The sequence below is a fragment of the Stylophora pistillata genome, chromosome 1 (genome assembly GCF_964205215.1).
Source record: "Stylophora pistillata chromosome 1, jaStyPist1.2, whole genome shotgun sequence".
Lineage (NCBI taxonomy): Eukaryota > Metazoa > Cnidaria > Anthozoa > Scleractinia > Pocilloporidae > Stylophora > Stylophora pistillata.
In genome coordinates this window covers 5,523,055-5,541,975 of record NC_142519.1, presented here as the reverse complement: position 1 = coordinate 5,541,975, position 18,921 = coordinate 5,523,055, and the positions used below count along the sequence as shown (strand labels likewise).

Below are 18,921 nucleotides of genomic sequence, written 5' to 3'. Positions count from 1 at the left end.
ACCTTTCGGTAATGGTAAAGCCGGAGACCTAGTTCTCTCCTTCGTTATTTTAGAAAAAAAACGTCATCACTTAGTACCGGCCGGTATGCTCCTTGACTTCTGGCTGAATTTTTTTGCGAGAATTTGTTTTGGCTGATTTTCGTAGTAATTTTGGCGCAAGACACAGCAAGCTTTCGTCTTAAAAGCAGTAAAAATGAAGAGAACCGCTTGTGTCATCCTCTATAAAGAAAGATTAATAACTAACAACTTCAATTATTTTAAATTATTATTCGATAGTATTTCGAAGAGTTTGCCTCTTAAATATGTATGTTTTGTTGAGGTAGATGAAGACGGGACACAGCTTGACACCGCGCAATGCAACTCTATTTCTTTGGACGTCACATCCAGCCATCCTCCCAGCAACAAATGAACTCTATTGGAAACAATTAAAACAGCCACGTGGAGATATTAAAATACCCTGCTGTGGAGCGATGGAGCCTTCTACGAACTTTACACGAAGTGTTCTTCATCGAAATTGTTTCCCCTGTTAAGCGGTGTCAACTTTGTACATACGACTTCTCATACTTTTCTGCTCTCTTAAGAAAATTTAAACAACAACAGCAAAAAGCAATCATGAATGAACGATGGTTAAAGCGAGAGAATCAATTCATACATTCGAAGCAGTATTAGTATAGGTAATCACATGATTTCGAGTGCAATTTGGAATGAATAAGCACGAGTAAATTTCTTCAAACACTAACAAAATTGCATGAGCCTTTAGGGCTCGTTTTTTGAAGCCAGACTCGAGTTAAGTTTGGAATATCGCGAGCGAATAAAAGCAATTAAAAGAAAAAAATCGAATCAGCCGATTACAGTTGTTGTCCGACATCGACAATGTTGACGAAAACTTCCAATGAGTTTTCGCTGATAAAAACTCGCCGTGTCTTCCATCACTCAAGACCTTTTCTCCCGTTTTACAATAATAGTCAAAGACGGCTTTCAGAACGCTCTTTATGATAAAGTCGAACGATGGAAATTGCGCGTTGTGGCGTGATCAGAAACAAGTTATTAAAATGAGGAAAGCGATTTTAAGTTAATAAAATATTAATTTAGTATTAACTCATTTCCAAACCACTAGTTCAGACCAAAAAAAAAAAAAACAATTAAAATGACCAAAAGTGAATATATTTTGGAACGAAGTGATTAGTTTACAAGTCCGAAGATTCTTTGAGACCAAAACTGTTCGTGGCAAGTGTCTCTTTGGCTGTTAATATTGAAGTGCTTTTTGACGGTTGATGTTGATTAAAAGTTAGATGAAGCAATAAAACATATATAAAATGACAAGTACAAACAAAGGTTTACTGACAACTAAGGGCAATGGGCAAATCATATGCATAGGACATAAATGGAATGCAAAGCAAGAGTAATTTGCAGGTGGTCATACTGTGCTTTGCGATGACTACAAAAAAAAGTAAAAAAAATTTGAAATAGAGAGATTTTCTTTGTCCTTCGGTGTGGATACGTGGCAAATTTCTCAAAGAGTCAAAATCAGTGAGTTCAGCATTCATTTCATCTTTCTTCGCCAATTTGCGACGTGTGAATAGATAGGTTAGAAAACACACGGAAAAATATAGAGCAAATTGAAAAAAACTCAAGACAGAGTGATAGACGCAGCACCATCTCCAGAAAGCTCAGGGTATTTCGCCAAGGGCATATGAGCAGCTAACATAGCATGCAAGAAAAGAATCTTACGATTGAAAATGAATAACTCCACGACATATCTTCAACCAGAATGTTTCTCTTCTGTACCTTCCACTGTATTCACAGTCGCTCTTTCCGTGATCAGCGTTATTGCATTTTTAGGAAACTTCCTCCTGATTGCAGCCTTCCTCAGAGCATCAAACCTAAAAACAAGCTGTAATTGGTACATTATGAACATGGCGATTTCGGATGTGGTGAGCGTGATCATTAATTGGCCGCTCTATGCTACCGAGGGGATGTTAAAGCCTGGAGGAAGCTTAATTACTGATCAAGTACTCGCTACCTTTTTCTGCAAGCTGGGGATTTATTCGAGAGCTGTGTTATACGCGGTGTCGATTGAGAGCTTGGTGCTAATATCTGTGGATAGATTCATTGCGATTGTGTTTCCACTGAAGTCCCTAAATATAACATCAAGGGTTCGGAAGATTCTTCTTCTTCTGAGCTGGCTTTTACCTGTTTTTGGTGGCATACCATACTTTATCTATTCAAAAATCATACTCGAAGGAAGACAGACATTTTGTAGAAACATGATGAGCATGTTACTTTTAAAAGTATATTACTTCACGCAATTCATTTTATTCTTTTTAGCGCCGCTGGTTTTAATATTAGTTGTTCATTCTATAAGTTTCAAGCATCTTAAGAGGCGAGCAGAGCTTCCAATCAGCAGCAGTGAAGGAGACGCACATGCACTGAGATCCAAAGAAAATCAGAACATTATGAAAATCTTTCGATCGGTGACTTTGGGATTTTTCATGTGCTGGACACCTCTCTATATTTATCTGATTCTAAAAGCGTCCTTTCCAAAGCATTTTTTTGATGACAAATATCTTTTATATCCTGGTTTATTGTATTATGTATTTCCATTGCTCAGTACAGCCATCAACCCATTTATTCTGATTGCATTTAGTTCTAATTATCGTGCAGCCGTTAAAGACCTGCTTGCTAAATGTTTCCGTCGGTGTTTAAAGTGAGTCGCATCTGCTGCGTCCATACTACGGAACAAATCACAGAACTTTAATGACTGATATATAAATACACATTTGGAGATAATATTTTGCGCACTTGAACAGTGAAGAATATTGTAAATATTATCTAAATGATAATATTTACAATATTATCATTTAGACAGCAGAGTGACAATAACTCTCAAAAAAGAAACAACAACTTTGAGTTTAAATTTACAAGACATGTTTCGACATTCTCATGTCATCTTCAGTTGCAAATGAGCATTTAACTGTTATACATTTGAATTTAAATTAGGGTACGTTACAAACTACGTGTCAGTGCTTACGTTACATTTGAATGTTAAAAACGCGAAAGATGTAAATAGCGCGCGCTTGACTAGATCAAAAAATAAATAGATAAATAGAAAATAAATAAATAAAAAAATGTAATAATAATAAAAATAAATTAAAAGACCAAGGAACAACATCATTAAAAGGAAAGAGACAATTCTAGATGTTTCAATTGCTGATTAAGGATAGGTTTTTCCCACTTAATATGCAATGCCTCTTTGATCTTAATTTGGTATTTTGAAGGGGCAGAATCTAAGATTGTGAAACATTCAGTATCACAAGAGTCAAGACAGGCCCTTGATCATTGCAGGTGCTTGTAAATATGCGAAGTTTTGTCCGACAAGAGGTGCTCACGAACTCGTGTACAAATGTGGCGAGTGGTCTCACCAATATAACTGACATTACAGCTATTGTCACTCTGAGTTATTGTCACTCTGCTGTCTTTACGTCCTTTTGGTAACATTATACACGACATAGCAGAAAAATATGATAAGAAAGTCAGCATCTCTGACCTTCGGAAGTTTGAGAAGACTTCTATCAAAGTAAGCAAAGCTGAGTTGGATTTGAATTTTCTTAAAAACTGTTTATCCTTAAATGTGTTTCCAAAGTTCATCTGTTTTCAACTGCTTAACACAAGTAGACATGATGTACATGCTATTCGAAAACGCCTATTAAGAAGTGCTATCGCCAAACGAAGAAAGGAACTCTGTAAGTTAACCATAGTAAGAGACAGATTAGCGGTGCATATCAATGGCATTGTCAACAACATCGATGGATACATCCTCCATGGAACTATTAAATATAATGTCAAGAAGGCTGTAAAACGTGTTATCGCCACTCACGAGAAGAAACTTAAAAGTTTAACGCGAAACGTGGTTCTACCGTTTGCTTCAACGGAGACAGTCACCAACCTCTCGTCGCACAATCTCACGTCCGAACAATTGGAAATACTTAAATATGGTCCTTCACATTCTATCTGTCCTCCTAACATAAGCAAAACGGATGTCTTCTCTTGTTTTGAGCTGATTAATCGCACCATGGTCAGAAATCTACTCGACAGGAAGCTAAAGGGAAAACTGGTCGCAGACCTTTCTCATCTTGCCCATTCGTACGTTTCTTCACACCAACCTTCTGCAGCGGACTTAAAGAAATGTAGGATACTAAAGGATTTGAGGAAGAACAAGGACATTGTAATACTGAAGCCTGACAAAGGAAATGGCTTAGTTTTCATGGACAGGAAAGCCTACGAAGAGGGTATTTTTTTCCATTATCAGTGATACTTCTAAGTTTAAGGTTAATGATAACGATCCTACATTACAAAGAGAGGGTAAATTACAACGTTTTTTAAGAGCGCTTAAAAATAAGGGCCACTTAGACAAAGATACCTATGAGAGAATCTATCCAACTGGTTCTCAACCAGCCAGGTTTTATGGGCTACCTAAAATGCACAAGGCTCGGCAGCCTAATGAAACACCTCCTTTTCGACCCATAGTATTTTCAATAGGTACCTACAATTACAATTTATCTAAGTTCCTTTGTAATCTTCTAGAGCCACATGTCCCGCGTGAATACAACGTCCGCGACACGTTTTCTTTTGTACATGAAATCAACCAGTTATCAACCTCAGGGAAGTTCATGGTATCTTTCGATGTTGAGAGTCTGTTCCCTAGTATACCTCTTGATGAATGTATCGATCTGGCGATCAGATACATTTATCAAGGTAACCCTGGTCTTAAGATAAACGCCGCTGACCTAAAAACGCTTTTTACCTTCGCAACAGCTGAGACTGGTTTCTTGTTTAAGGGTGTGTTTTATGATCAAATAGATGGGGTTGCCATGGGGTCCCCACTTGCTCCAGTACTTGCAAACCTCTTTATGGGACATCATGAAAAAAACTGGCTGGATAACTATTCATTCTCTGAAGTTCTGTTCTACAGACGCTATGTTGATGACACCTTTTGTTTGTTCAATAACGAGGAGGACGCGCTCGTGTTCTTTGATTATATCAACGCCAGGCATCCTAGTATCCGTTTCACAATGGAAAAGGAAATTGACAAGAAATTATCGTTTCTAGACATATTGTTAAACAACAATTATACATCCATCGTCACTAGTGTATATCGCAAGAAGGCGTTTACTGGCCTTCTTACTAATTATTTCAGCTTCGCCCCTTTGATTTACAAATTAGGTTTAGTCAGAACGTTGATTGACAGAACATATAAGATCAATAATTCCTGGGTTGGTTTTCATCTAGATGTCAAGAAACTTATTTTCTTGCTACGGAAAAATTGTTTTCCGTCTTGGGTCATAGACAAGATCATTTTACAGGTATCTAGCGAAGAAAAAGAATCCTCCTACTGGGCAGAACGCCTCTTCTAACTCCGGTAAACCTTCTGCGCACTATTATAAACTTCCCTACGTTGGTCGGTTTTCGAACATCGCTCAGACTAAGTTAAGACAACTACTCAAACGTTATAGTAGAACTGATTTAGATATTAAGTTAGTCTTCAGTACGTTTAAACTCAGAAACATGTTCAGTGTGAAAGATTCAGTACCGCTGGGTCTACGTTCGCGTGTCATATATAAATTTTCATGTGCTGGCTGTAATGTCAGTTATATTGGTGAGACCACTCGCCACATGTGTACACGAGTTCGTGAGCACCTCTTGTCGGACAAAACTTCGCATATTTACAAGCACCTGCAATGATCAAGGGCCTGTCTTGACTCTTGTGATACTGAATGTTTCACGATCTTAGATTCTGCCCCTTCAAAATACCAAATTAAGATCAAAGAGGCATTGCATATTAAGTGGGAAAAACCTATCCTTAATCAGCAATTGAAACATCTAGAATTGTCTCTTTCCGTTTAATGATGTTGTTCCATGGTCTTTTAATTTATTTTTACTATTATTACAATTTTTATTTATTTATTTTCTATTTATCTATTTATTTTTTGATCTAGTCAAGCGCGCGCTATTTACATCTTTCGCGTTTTTAACATTCAAATGTAACGTAAGCACTGACACGTAGTTTGTAACGTACCCTAATCTAAATTCAAATGTACAACAGTTAAATGCTCATTTGCAACTGAAGATGACATGAGAATGTCGAAACATGTCTTGTAAATTTAAACTCAAAGTTGTTGTTTCTTTTTTGAGAATTATCATTTAGATAATAAATGATGTGCGGTGTCGGCTTTGCGAAAATTTGACAATCAAATCGAATAATTTGAAGTCATAAGCATGGTTTCCTTGTTGAATCAGTGGCATCCAGGTTATAGGTTGGGACCTAGTTAGCTTTTGTCGAAGAATTACATGTACTTTGATGGGTTGAGCGACGTTAAAAACCATAACATTGTTCAGTGATGCTGTGGTCATATTATTAAAACAAATTTTCTGGGTTTCCATCTCGTTCAAGAAAACTAGACAGTTTCTCCTTGTGTTGTTACGCTTCTCTCCACCTTGAAGAAGTAAATTGTGAGTACCCCAAGCTGGAAGGTAACGCCTTGTCGAGCTGTAATCGCATGATAGATGCTGTTGGCCCAAGGAGGAGTATCTGGCTGCTAGGTATCCTAGCTGTCCTTGGTAACCTGGCCGTGGTAGCATGGCGTCTCATCAGGCGTGACGACCATCCAGTTCAAACCTGCCTTCTGACCAATCTGGCTGTGGCTGATTTCCTTATGGGAGTGTACCTCATGATGATAGCGATTAAGGACGAGATATGGGCAGGTAAACGCAATTAAATGATATGCATAGTATTTAGACGTGGAGATAATATAGAAGTCAGAGAAATGATCCTTGCAAGTGAGCTACAACTCAATATAACGCGGAAAAGAAGCCTAAAAAAAATTTGGAACTCTTGAAGATATTGACTGAAAACTGATCACGAACTATTTATAAAAGATAGTAAATTTTCATAATCGCTTAACGATGGCGGCGATAAAATTACATAGCATCAGTTCATCTTTAATTGGCGCTTAAAAGACATGCAAGTCGCTATTCAATTCATGCATTTTTGTAAACATTCAGCAAAAATCAGTGTGTCTAAAGATGTATAACAGTTGAAAGACATTCTCTCTCTGGTAACGAATGTCAAAGTTAATATCGGGGAATGCTCTCGTTGACAAATTCATAAAACACTTATGGGAATTTCATTCGTAGATTTGTAATCAACTCTTTTACCTTTATTCTAATTTGGAACTAATTTGAAAATTTCCTTTTAAGGAAGATAAGCACCTACATTTTTTTATCTTAGGCACTTACTTCAGCTTCGATCTGATATGGCGGTCGGGAGTCCTATGTAAAGTGGCCGGCGCCCTTTCGGTACTTTCAAGCGAGGTTTCGGTACTCATGCTTACTGTGATAACCGCTGACCGGCTGTTAAGTATCGTTTTTGCCTTCAGATGCCCACGTCTGACATTAAGAGGAACCTACATCATTTGCGCCTTGGTATGGCTCTGTGGAACTGTAATTGCTGTGGTACCAGCTTTTGATACTCCATACTTTTTCAACGAGGACAGAAGATATGGGTTCTATGGTAAAAGTAGTTCTGCTCTTTGTTACCTAAAAGTTCTCATTTCCACCTTAATGGTGGCTTAGCGCAACTTCTGTGCTTTAACAATCCATATCATCCTGTCTCGTAATAGAGCCACTTCTCCATGGTAAGTCATGCCTACGTCATTGAGAAAAGGTTTTTATACTTGTTGTAGTTAAACTTCCCTACCCCCTTAGATATTAATGAAAAACTATGTTTACGCCTACAAACAAAGGAAATCATTGTTCACTCTAATGGATATTATTTCCACTCCAAGGTCGTTCATCGGTATGTCTACCTTTTCAGTTGTCTTCAGAAAGACTGGCAGGCTGGGAATATTCTGTTGGCCTGTTTATTGGTTTGAATCTCGCTGCTTTCCTATTCATCATGGTGGCCTACATTGCTATCATCGTGAAAGTCTCCAAGTCACAAAGGAGAGTCAAGGCTCACGGTGAATCTGAAGTGACTTCGAACAGCATCAAAAGAGAGTCCGCATTGGCGAGGAGGGTTTTCGCCATCATCTTAACAGACTTAAGCTGCTGGATCCCTGTGATTGTTCTAAGTATTCTTGCTCTTACGGGAAACTTTTACGATGAACAAGGGGAGGTGTATGTATGGTTTGCCGTCTTTGTTTTGCCGGTAAATTCCTCTGTGAATCCTGTCCTCTACACCTTTTCAACTCCGAAGGTGAGGATATTGGCTGAAGGAACTGCATTTACCTCTTTGTGCTGTACAGAGGCTTTTTTTTTCTTGTCGGGCTGGGAAAATTTGCAATACGTACGCCATTAAGGAGAAATCAAACCAAAACTATGCGCACTAAAGATGGTCACGTGTAGCCACCAACTTCTTCGTAACCACTTCCTTTTAGTTTGGCTAGGACGTTTCTAATTTATATCGAGTCCTTTATCAACTCTCCGTCGAAATCGCCAGAATCAGAAATTTTCTTTTTACATTTTAAGTGGTTTTGAAAACTTTTCCAGGTAAGGGGCGTTCTTGCAAACTGGTGTTATAGTCTTGTGACGCGCTGTAATTGGTTCAGCTGCAAGAAACGATCTGATGGACTTGCAATATCTGGTGAGGGAAAATTTCAACATTACTTTCCGAAGATTACTTCGCTTGTTTCAAGAAGAAAAGGGTTCTTGTTATTCAATTATTTTTGATTAAGAGCAGAATGGGAGCATTTGTCACTTACTTATTCTGTGGCTATGTTCCCCAGCTGTAATGGTAAAGCCGGAGACCTAGTTATCTCCTTCGTTATTTTAGTAAAAAAAACGTCATCACTTAGTACTGGCCGGTATGCTCCTTGACTTCTGGCTGAGTTTTTTTGCGAGAATTTTTTTTAGCTGATTTTCGTAGTAATTTTGGCGCAAGACACAGCAAGCTTTCGTCTTAAAAGCAGTAAAAATGAAGAGAACCGCTTGTGTTATCCTTTATAAAGAAAGATTAATAACTAACAACTTCAACTATTTTAAATTATTATTCGATAGTATTTCGAAGAGTTTGCCTCTTAAATATGTATGTTTTGTTGAGGTAGATGAAGACGGGACACAGCTTGACACCGCGCAATGCAACTCTATTTCTTTGGACGTCACATCCAGCCATCCTCCCAGCAACAAATGAACTCTATTGGAAACAATTAAAACAGCCGCGTGGAGATATTAAAATACCCTGATGTAGAGCGATGGAGCCTTCTACGAACTTCACACGAAGTGTTCTTCATCGAAATTGTTTCCCCTGTTAAGCGGTGTCAACTTTGTACATACGACTTCTCATACTTTTCTGCTCTCTTAAGAAAAATTTAAACAACAACAGCAAAAAGCAATCATGAATGAACGATGGTTAAAGCGAGAGAATCAATTCCTACATTCAAAGCAGTATTAATCCTGAAATAGCTCTATGTTTACAGCAAACAGGGAACGCGTACTCTCATTTCACTCGCCTTCCGTACATGACTTACAATTCTCAAATTGACTAGCATTGTACAAAAATAGCAAAAAGAGCTTGCTCACAGATTATGCAAATATTCTAATTTAGGAGTGACAACAGTTGAAAGCAGATCACTAGAAATTCAATTGTTGCTGTGTGCTGTTTAGCCATTTCATTAGTAAGTAGAGTGCTCAATTCTTTTTGGCTTTTTTTTTTTTTTTGATTCATTGAATTTTTTCAGAAATTACCTGAAATTTATCAGAGGGCAAACAATTAAGAAAGTAGCTACGAGAAAGCTGTGCATTGGTGGTAACAGTAAAATCACCAATTTGGCTCAAACATTACACAAATGCTAAGTATCATATGAGTAAAAACAAAAATATTTATTTTCATGTTTAGGAGATGTGGGGTTCTTTGGAAAACCCGCTCCACTTTCTGCATTTTGTAATTAAATATTTAGCTCAATTTACTTTGCTCCTGTTACAAACAGACAAGCCATCTCAATCCACTGTTTTATGTTCTATATCTGCGTGACCGACTTCAAGAGCTCCTCCCTAAAGTAAGGACAAATTTCCTGTTTTGACAGTTAAAAAATAAGAGGGGTAAGTTTCTGAAGAAACTGTGGTGCTGCGTCGTTGGGGTTAACAAGGTAATTTGATAATATGAACTAAGTTGAAATTGTAAATTGGCCAACGTAAAAGAGTTAAAAAGTTGACGTTTGGAGCATTAGCCCTTCGTTAGAGCGAATGGAGGAATTGTGGGTTGCGTGTGGGTTTCTAGGCAGAAAGTGAAGGTACGCTATTGGTGAGATAAATTAGTAGAATGAAAAGCGTTCGTTGATACATGTGAGATTAAGAGTGCCGATTTGGAAGATAAACTTTTGTTAGAGAGTTTACGGCTTTCCGAATTACCTAAATGTAAATGTAAGGAAAGACCTCAGATTGCCATGTGTTGCTTAGAATGATTAGGTAGATTAAAGCGTCTAGCCGCCGACTGGCTTTGATGCATCTTTGTCATTCCTTTCTACGTCGCTAAGGTGTTCTCGGAATCGGTCACCTAGTCGTCTTCCTGTTTCGCCGCTGTATAGCTTTTTGCTATAAGTGCAAGTTATGCAATAGATGACGTTGGTTGAGGTGCATGTGAAGTGATCAGTGATTGTAATGGATCGTTTGGGTCCTGATATTTTTTCAGCACTGCGAATGAAAGAACAAGTTTTGCATCGTGCGCGAGCGCATTTAAAATCCGCTGGGTTGGTCATTCGGAACTTTCGACCAACAAATTGCTTATGTTTTTGTCGCGTTTGAATGAAATGAGTGGAGATTGCGAAAAAATAGTGCCAGTCCCTGGATCGTTTTGAGTTAATTTAAAGTTTTTAAGAAAAATGGATTTAACTGAGTGGTTGTGAGGATGTAATGTGAGGGTAAATGGAATGCGGTCGGAATTTTCTTTTTGTGACGTTTCTAGTGAGTGCTGACTGTCGATCAATAAGTTGGGCGCGGTGGTGACCCGCTTGAACGACAAAAATAGGGTAACCACGTTTTTCGAAAAACTAGCACATAGACTCTGATTTGTGAAAAAAATCAGTCATCACTACACTTGAAACGACGAAGTCTTAGAAACTGAGAAAAGGGAATGGAATTCTTCACATAAGATGGATGCGAAGATGAATACAACAAGTAGTTATATGGATCTGTAGGTTTGTAATACACGCTAGTATTTAAACCCTTGTCTTCAATTGAAACTTTGATGTCTAAAAAGGATAAAGAATTGTCGGAAATTTTCCAGGTATATTTGAGAGCCGGGTGAAAGGAATTGACTGCGGTTATGAGTTGAGTTAGTTCCTCTCTAGTAGAGGAGGTTGCGCCGATACAGTTGTTATTATAGCGACCGTAGAGTTCAGGTTTGGGGCCATTGTATTGGCTGAAAAATTGGTTTCCGACAAAACCTACAAAAAGATTAGCATAGCTGGGTCCCATTTTGGTACCCATGACCACGCCATTAGTTTGTTTGAAAAAGTTGTCCCGAACGAAAAACAATCGAGTGTGAGCACTAGTTCAGCTAAGCGAAGTAGTGTTTCAGATTTAAGTTCTTTAACAATGCGTTGATCAAAAAAAATGTTTTAGGGCCGGAGGACTTCCGCCATTTCAACTTAGTTGATATTACCAAATTAAAAAATGAGGGTTTTTAACATGATTACAGTAAATTCATTTGTGCCAAATTTGTTAACTCTCTATTAAAGAATTCAATGATGATCTGATACTTGGAATTTTACATACTCTGTTATAACCATCATTGCAGGCACAAATCCTGAAGAAAACAGCATTTCATTCTTTTTACGATTTATGAATAAAGACGTGACAACTTTTATTGTCAACATATAGTGGGACAGGTGTTATTTCAAATTGCGAGAAGTGTTATACAAATGCGACAGCTTTTTTCATTACGAAGCGCGATGAGATATTTTAATAGGATGTGCAACACGTTTTATTGCAAAGCGCGACAAGTGATAGTACAGAGTGTGACACCTTTTTCTCTCAAGGGCGACGAATTTCACAGGTTGACAGAACATACAACTTTTGCTCAAATGACCCGGGCCTAAATTAGAAAATCAAGTCACTGTTACAGAAAACATTTATATGTTTGTCCCTCCCACTTCCCAAACTTTTATTTTCAGCCGCTACTATGTTGTATAAAATTGACATATCAGCTCGTTGCTATGGGCCACGTGCTCGTGTTTTGAAGCCAGACTCGAGTTGAGTTTGGAATATCGCGAGCGAATAAAAGCAATTAAAAGAAAAAATCGAATCAGCCGAGTACAGTTGTAGTCCGACATCGACAATGTTGACGAAAACTTCCAATGAGTTTTCGCTGATAGAAACTCGCCGTGTCTTGCATCACTCAAGACCTTTTCTCCCGTTTTACAATAATAGTCAAAGACGGCTTTCAGAACGCTCTTTGTGATAAAGTCGAATTAACGATGGAAATTGCGCGTTGTGGTGTGATCGGAAACAAGTTATTAAAATGAGGAAAGCGATTTTAAGTTAATAAAATATTAATTTAGTATTAACTCATCTCCAAACCACTACTTCAGACCGAAAAAAACAATTAAAATGACCAAAAGTGAATATATTTTGGAACGAAGTGATTAGTTTACAAGTGCGAAGATTCTTTGAGACCAGAACTGTTCGTGGCAAGCGTCTCTTTGGCTGTTAATATTGAGGTGCTTTTAATTTTGACGGTTGATGTTGATTAAAAATTAGATGAAGCAATACTGAAACATATATAAAATGACAAGTACAAAGGTTTACTGACAACTAAGGGCAATGGGCAAATCATATGCATAGAACATAAATGGAATGCAAATAAGGGTAATTTGCAGGTGGTCATACTGTGCTTTGCGATGACTACAAAAAAAACAGTAAAAAAAATTTGAAATAGAGAGATTTTCTTTGTCCTTCGGTGTGGATACGTGGCGAATTTCTCAAAGAGTCAAAATCAGCGAGTTCAGCATTCATTTCATCCTTCTTCGCCAATTTGCGACGTGTGAATAGATAGGTGAGAAAGCACACGGAAAAATATAGAGCAAATTGAAAAAAACTCAAGACAGAGTGATAGACGCAGCACCATCTCCAGAAAGCTGAGGGTGCTTCGCCAAGGGCATATGAGCAGCTAACGTAGCATGCAAGAAAAGGATCTTACGATTGAAAATGAATAACTCCACGACATATCTTCAACCAGAATGTTTCTCTTCTGTACCTTCCACTGTATTCACAGTCGCTCTTTCCGTGATCACCGTTACTGCATTTTTAGGAAACTTCCTCCTGATTGCAGCCTTCCTCAGAGCATCAAACCTAAAAACAAGCTGTAATTGGTACATTATGAACATGGCGATTTCGGATGTGGTGAGCGTGATCATTAATTGGCCGCTCTATGCTACCGAGGGGATGTTAAAGCCTGGAGGAAGCTTAATTACTGATCCAGCACTCGCTACCTTTTTCTGCAAGCTGGGAATTTATTCGAGAGCTGTGTTATACGCGGTGTCGATTGAGAGCTTGGTGCTAATATCTTTGGATAGATTCATTGCGATTGTGTTTCCGCTGAAGTCCCTAAATATAACATCAAGGGTTCGGAAGATTCTTCTTCTTCTGAGCTGGCTTTTACCTGTTTTTGGTGGCATACCATACTTTATCTATTCAAAAATCATACTCGAAGGAAAACAGACATTTTGTAGAAACATGATGAGCATGTTACTTTTAAAAGTATATTACTTCACGCAATTCATTTTATTCTTTTTTGCACCGCTGGTTTTAATATTAGTTGTTCATTCTATAAGTTTTAAGCATCTTAAGAGGCGAGCAGTGTTTCCAATCAGCAGCAGCGAAAGAGAAGCACATGCACTGAGATCCAAAGAAAATCAGAACATTATGAAAATCTTTCGATCGGTGACTTTGGGATTTTTCATGTGCTGGACACCTCTCTATATTTATCTGATTCTAAAAGCGTCATATCCAAAGCATTTTTTTGATGACAAATATCTTTTATTTCCTGGTTTATTGTATTATGTATTTCCATTGCTCAGTACAGCCATCAACCCATTTATTCTGATTGCATTTAGTTCTAATTATCGTGCAGCCGTTAAAGACCTGCTTGCTAAATGTTTCCGTCGGTGTTTAAAATGAGTCGCATCAACTGCGTTTATACTACGGAACAAATCACAGAACTTTAATGACTGATATATAAATACACATTTGGAGATAATTTTTCGCGCTTTGGAACAGTGAAGAAAATTGTTAACTAAATGATAATAGAAAAAGTGATAAAATAACAGACACGTTTGGCGCCTGGGGGCTCCTCTATTAACATAGAGCTGACATGCAAAAGCGGAGCCCTATATTAAAGAACATTCGGTCAAGGTGGAAGCTAATATTCTCTTAAACAAAAGATGCATCATGTTGAACAAAACATAGGATATCGTGCAAAAAGCTAACTATATTGTCATTTCAGTTTAACAAAAACTCACAATATGACCACTAGTAACATAGTAAAGAACCTGTATTACAAGCTTATTCTTAAGTAGTAGAAGTAGGCGTTGAAAACAAGCGATATGAAGCCACCTTTGCGTTTTCAACGCCTTTGTAGAAACAGGTATGAATGTTTGAGCAGTACCAATTACCCTGTAATGTATTTTGTTTAAAATAAGAAGTCCAAATAAATCCCCAAAACAAAAAGACTATATTCCCATGGTTCAGTTGAATGAAATTTCCTGTTCATGTCCGTAAGTGGAAATATTTGAACATTCCAGCAGCTATAAGTATAAGCTGAAAGAAACTATGCGAAAATGGCCAAATGAGATTCCCCCCCCCCCCACCCTCTTTCCTTCAAACAAGGATAAAACTTGTCATAGAAGACTTGCAAGTAAGAAGCGTCCTTGTTAGCTGTTTTTATGGCCTTGTGAAGCGTTGTTAATAGCTCAGCTGCAAGAAACGATCGGAAGGACTCGTTAGATCTGGCAAGGGAAATTATAACCCTCCTTTTTTGCTTGTTTCAAGACGAAATGGGTTTTAATGATTTTATAAGTTTGATATAAAAGCAGATTGGGTGCATTCGTTACCTACTTATCTGTGGCTATGTCATTTATAGGAAGTGAGGAGGTAAATCGTTGTTTTATCTCGAAACCCAATTTTCCTCTTTGAATCCGTAAAAAAAAATAGCACTGCCTAGTACTTCATAAAAAGCTCATTGACTTCAGGAAAACGTGTTATACGAAAAAAAGAAAAATTTGCTCTGATTTTCTTAGCTGTGAAGGCACAAGACACAGCAACCTTTCGGTAATGGTAAAGCCGGAGACCTAGTTATCTCCTTCGTTATTTTAGAAAAAAAACGTCATCACTTAGTACCGTCCGGTATGCTCCTTGACTTCTGGCTGAATTTTTTTGCGAGAATTTGTTTTAGCTGATTTTCGTAGTAATTTTGGCGCAAGACACAGCAAGCTTTTGTCTTAAAAGCAGTAAAAATGAAGAGAACCGCTTGTGTCATCCTCTATAAAGAAAGATTAATAACTAACAACTTCAATTATTTTAAATTATTATTCGATAGTATTTCGAAGAGTTTGCCTCTTAAATATGTATGTTTTGTTGAGGTAGATGAAGACGGGACACAGCTTGACACCGCGCAATGCAACTCTATTTCTTTGGACGTCACATCCAGCCATCCTCCCAGCAACAAATGAACTCTATTGGAAACAATTAAAACAGCCACGTGGAGATATTAAAATACCCTGCTGTGGAGCGATGGAGCCTTCTACGAACTTTACACGAAGTGTTCTTCATCGAAATTGTTTCCCCTGTTAAGCGGTGTCAACTTTGTACATACGACTTCTCATACTTTTCTGCTGTCTTAAGAAAATTTAAACAACAACAGCAAAAAGCAATCATGAATGAACGATGGTTAAAGCGAGAGAATCAATTCATACATTCGAAGCAGTATTAGTATAGGTAATCACATGATTTCGAGTGCAATTTGAAATAAATAAGCACGAGTAAATTTCTTCAAACACTAACAAAATTGCATGAGCCTTTAGGGCTCGTTTTTTGAAGCCAGACTCGAGTTAAGTTTGGAATATCGCGAGCGAATAAAAGCAATTAAAAGAAAAAAATCGAATCAGCCGATTACAGTTGTTGTCCGACATCGACAATGTTGACGAAAACTTCCAATGAGTTTTCGCTGATAGAAACTCGCCGTGTCTTGCATCACTCAAGACCTTTTCTCCCGTTTTACAATAATAGTCAAAGACGGCTTTCAGAACGCTCTTTGTGATAAAGTCGAACGATGGAAATTGCGCGTTGTGGCGTGATCAGAAACAAGTTATTAAAATGAGGAAAGCGATTTTAAGTTAATAAAATATTAATTTAGTATTAACTCATTTCCAAACCACTAGTTCAGACCAAAAAAAAAAAAAAAACAATTAAAATGACCAAAAGTGAATATATTTTGGAACGAAGTGATTAGTTTACAAGTCCGAAGATTCTTTGAGACCAGAACTGTTCGTGGCAAGTGTCTCTTTGGCTGTTAATATTGAAGTGCTTTTTGACGGTTGATGTTGATTAAAAGTTAGATGAAGCAATAAAACATATATAAAATGACAAGTACAAACAAAGGTTTACTGACAACTAAGGGCAATGGGCAAATCATATGCATAGAACATAAATGGAATGCAAAGCAAGAGTAATTTGCAGGTGGTCATACTGTGCTTTGCGATGACTACAAAAAAAAAGTAAAAAAAATTTGAAATAGAGAGATTTTCTTTGTCCTTCGGTGTGGATACGTGGCAAATTTCTCAAAGAGTCAAAATCAGTGAGTTCAGCATTCATTTCATCTTTCTTCGCCAATTTGCGACGTGTGAATAGATAGGTTAGAAAACACACGGAAAAATATAGAGCAAATTGAAAAAAACTCAAGACAGAGTGATAGACGCAGCACCATCTCCAGAAAGCTCAGGGTATTTCGCCAAGGGCATATGAGCAGCTAACATAGCATGCAAGAAAAGAATCTTACGATTGAAAATGAATAACTCCACGACATATCTTCAACCAGAATGTTTCTCTTCTGTACCTTCCACTGTATTCACAGTCGCTCTTTCCGTGATCAGCGTTATTGCATTTTTAGGAAACTTCCTCCTGATTGCAGCCTTCCTCAGAGCATCAAACCTAAAAACAAGCTGTAATTGGTACATTATGAACATGGCGATTTCGGATGTGGTGAGCGTGATCATTAATTGGCCGCTCTATGCTACCGAGGGGATGTTAAAGCCTGGAGGAAGCTTAATTACTGATCAAGTACTCGCTACCTTTTTCTGCAAGCTGGGGATTTATTCGAGAGCTGTGTTATACGCGGTGTCGATTGAGAGCTTGGTGCTAATATCTGTGGATAGATTCATTGCGATTGTGTTTCCACTGAAGTCCCTAAATATAACATCAAGGGTTCGGAAGATTCTTCTTCTTCTGAGCTGGCTTTTACCTGTTTTTGGTGGCATACCATACTTTATCTATTCAAAAATCATACTCGAAGGAAGACAGACATTTTGTAGAAACATGATGAGCATGTTACTTTTAAAAGTATATTACTTCACGCAATTCATTTTATTCTTTTTAGCGCCGCTGGTTTTAATATTAGTTGTTCATTCTATAAGTTTCAAGCATCTTAAGAGGCGAGCAGAGCTTCCAATCAGCAGCAGTGAAGGAGACGCACATGCACTGAGATCCAAAGAAAATCAGAACATTATGAAAATCTTTCGATCGGTGACTTTGGGATTTTTCATGTGCTGGACACCTCTCTATATTTATCTGATTCTAAAAGCGTCCTTTCCAAAGCATTTTTTTGATGACAAATATCTTTTATATCCTGGTTTATTGTATTATGTATTTCCATTGCTCAGTACAGCCATCAACCCATTTATTCTGATTGCATTTAGTTCTAATTATCGTGCAGCCGTTAAAGACCTGCTTGCTAAATGTTTCCGTCGGTGTTTAAAGTGAGTCGCATCTGCTGCGTCCATACTACGGAACAAGTCACAGAACTTTAATGACTGATATATAAATACACATTTGGAGATAATATTTTGCGCACTTGAACAGTGAAGAATATTGTAAATATTATCTAAATGATAATATTTACAATATTATCATTTAGACAGCAGAGGGACAATAACTCTCAAAAAAGAAACAACAACTTTGAGTTTAAATTTACAAGACATGTTTCGACATTCTCATGTCATCTTCAGTTGCAAATGAGCATTTAACTGTTATACATTTGAATTGAAATTAGGGTACGTTACAAACTACGTGTCAGTGCTTACGTTACATTTGAATGTTAAAAACGCGAAAGATGTAAATAGCGCGCGCTTGACTAGATCAAAAAATAAATAGATAAATAGAAAATAAATAAATAAAAAAATGTAATAATAATAAAAATAAATTAAAAGACCAAGGAACAACATCATTAAAAGGAAAGAGACAATTCTAGATGTTTCAATTGCTGATTAAGGATAGGTTTTTCCCACTTAATATGCAATGCCTCTTTGATCTTAATTTGGTATTTTGAAGGGGCAGAATCTAAGATTGTGAAACATTCAGTATCACAAGAGTCAAGACAGGCCCTTGATCATTGCAGGTGCTTGTAAATATGCGAAGTTTTGTCCGACAAGAGGTGCTCACGAACTCGTGTACAAATGTGGCGAGTGGTCTCACCAATATAACTGACATTACAGCTATTGTCACTCTGAGTTATTGTCACTCTGCTGTCTTTACGTCCTTTTGGTAACATTGTACACGACATAGCAGAAAAATATGATAAGAAAGTCAGCATCTCTGACCTTCGGAAGTTTGAGAAGACTTCTATCAAAGTAAGCAAAGCTGAGTTGGATTTGAATT

At 37.6% G+C, this 18,921-nt stretch overlaps 3 protein-coding genes and 1 pseudogene across 3 annotated transcripts; all 4 read left to right on the top strand.

Moving 5' to 3' along the window:
• Positions 1 to 1,500: 1,500 nt before the first annotated feature.
• Positions 1,501 to 3,435, top strand: LOC148740984 (neuropeptide SIFamide receptor-like). Its single transcript, XM_088738172.1, has one exon. It carries the CDS (start codon positions 1,740 to 1,742, stop codon positions 2,709 to 2,711), a length of 972 nt encoding a protein of 323 aa, XP_088594298.1. The 5' UTR covers positions 1,501 to 1,739; the 3' UTR covers positions 2,712 to 3,435.
• A 2,530-nt stretch (positions 3,436 to 5,965) lies between these two features.
• On the top strand, positions 5,966 to 9,958 carry LOC148740983 (G protein-coupled receptor GRL101-like). The gene is made up of 5 exons (XM_088738161.1): positions 5,966 to 6,762; positions 7,289 to 7,570; positions 7,845 to 8,254; positions 8,548 to 8,641; positions 9,102 to 9,958. Exons 1-5 carry the CDS (start codon positions 6,558 to 6,560, stop codon positions 9,185 to 9,187), a joined length of 1,077 nt encoding a protein of 358 aa, XP_088594287.1. The 5' UTR covers positions 5,966 to 6,557; the 3' UTR covers positions 9,188 to 9,958.
• Positions 9,959 to 12,808: 2,850 nt separating this feature from the next.
• On the top strand, positions 12,809 to 14,718 carry LOC148740982 (neuropeptide receptor 15-like; annotated as a pseudogene).
• Positions 14,719 to 16,816: 2,098 nt separating this feature from the next.
• LOC148740981 (neuropeptide SIFamide receptor-like) lies at positions 16,817 to 18,753 on the top strand. Its single transcript, XM_088733105.1, has one exon. It carries the CDS (start codon positions 17,056 to 17,058, stop codon positions 18,025 to 18,027), a length of 972 nt encoding a protein of 323 aa, XP_088589231.1. The 5' UTR covers positions 16,817 to 17,055; the 3' UTR covers positions 18,028 to 18,753.
• The last annotated feature ends 168 nt before the right edge of the window (positions 18,754 to 18,921 follow it).

Bases quoted from the DNA above. Each gene is read 5' to 3' on its own strand.
- LOC148740984 (XM_088738172.1), top strand. From the start codon at position 1,740: ATGAATAACTCCACGACATATCTTCAACCAGAATGTTTCTCTTCTGTA.
- LOC148740983 (XM_088738161.1), top strand. From the start codon at position 6,558: ATGATAGATGCTGTTGGCCCAAGGAGGAGTATCTGGCTGCTAGGTATC. The intron at 6,763-7,288 runs GTAAACGCAATT...TTTTTATCTTAG, and splicing joins TAAGGACGAGATATGGGCAG to GCACTTACTTCAGCTTCGAT. The intron at 8,255-8,547 runs GTGAGGATATTG...AAACTTTTCCAG, and splicing joins ACACCTTTTCAACTCCGAAG to GTAAGGGGCGTTCTTGCAAA.
- LOC148740981 (XM_088733105.1), top strand. From the start codon at position 17,056: ATGAATAACTCCACGACATATCTTCAACCAGAATGTTTCTCTTCTGTA.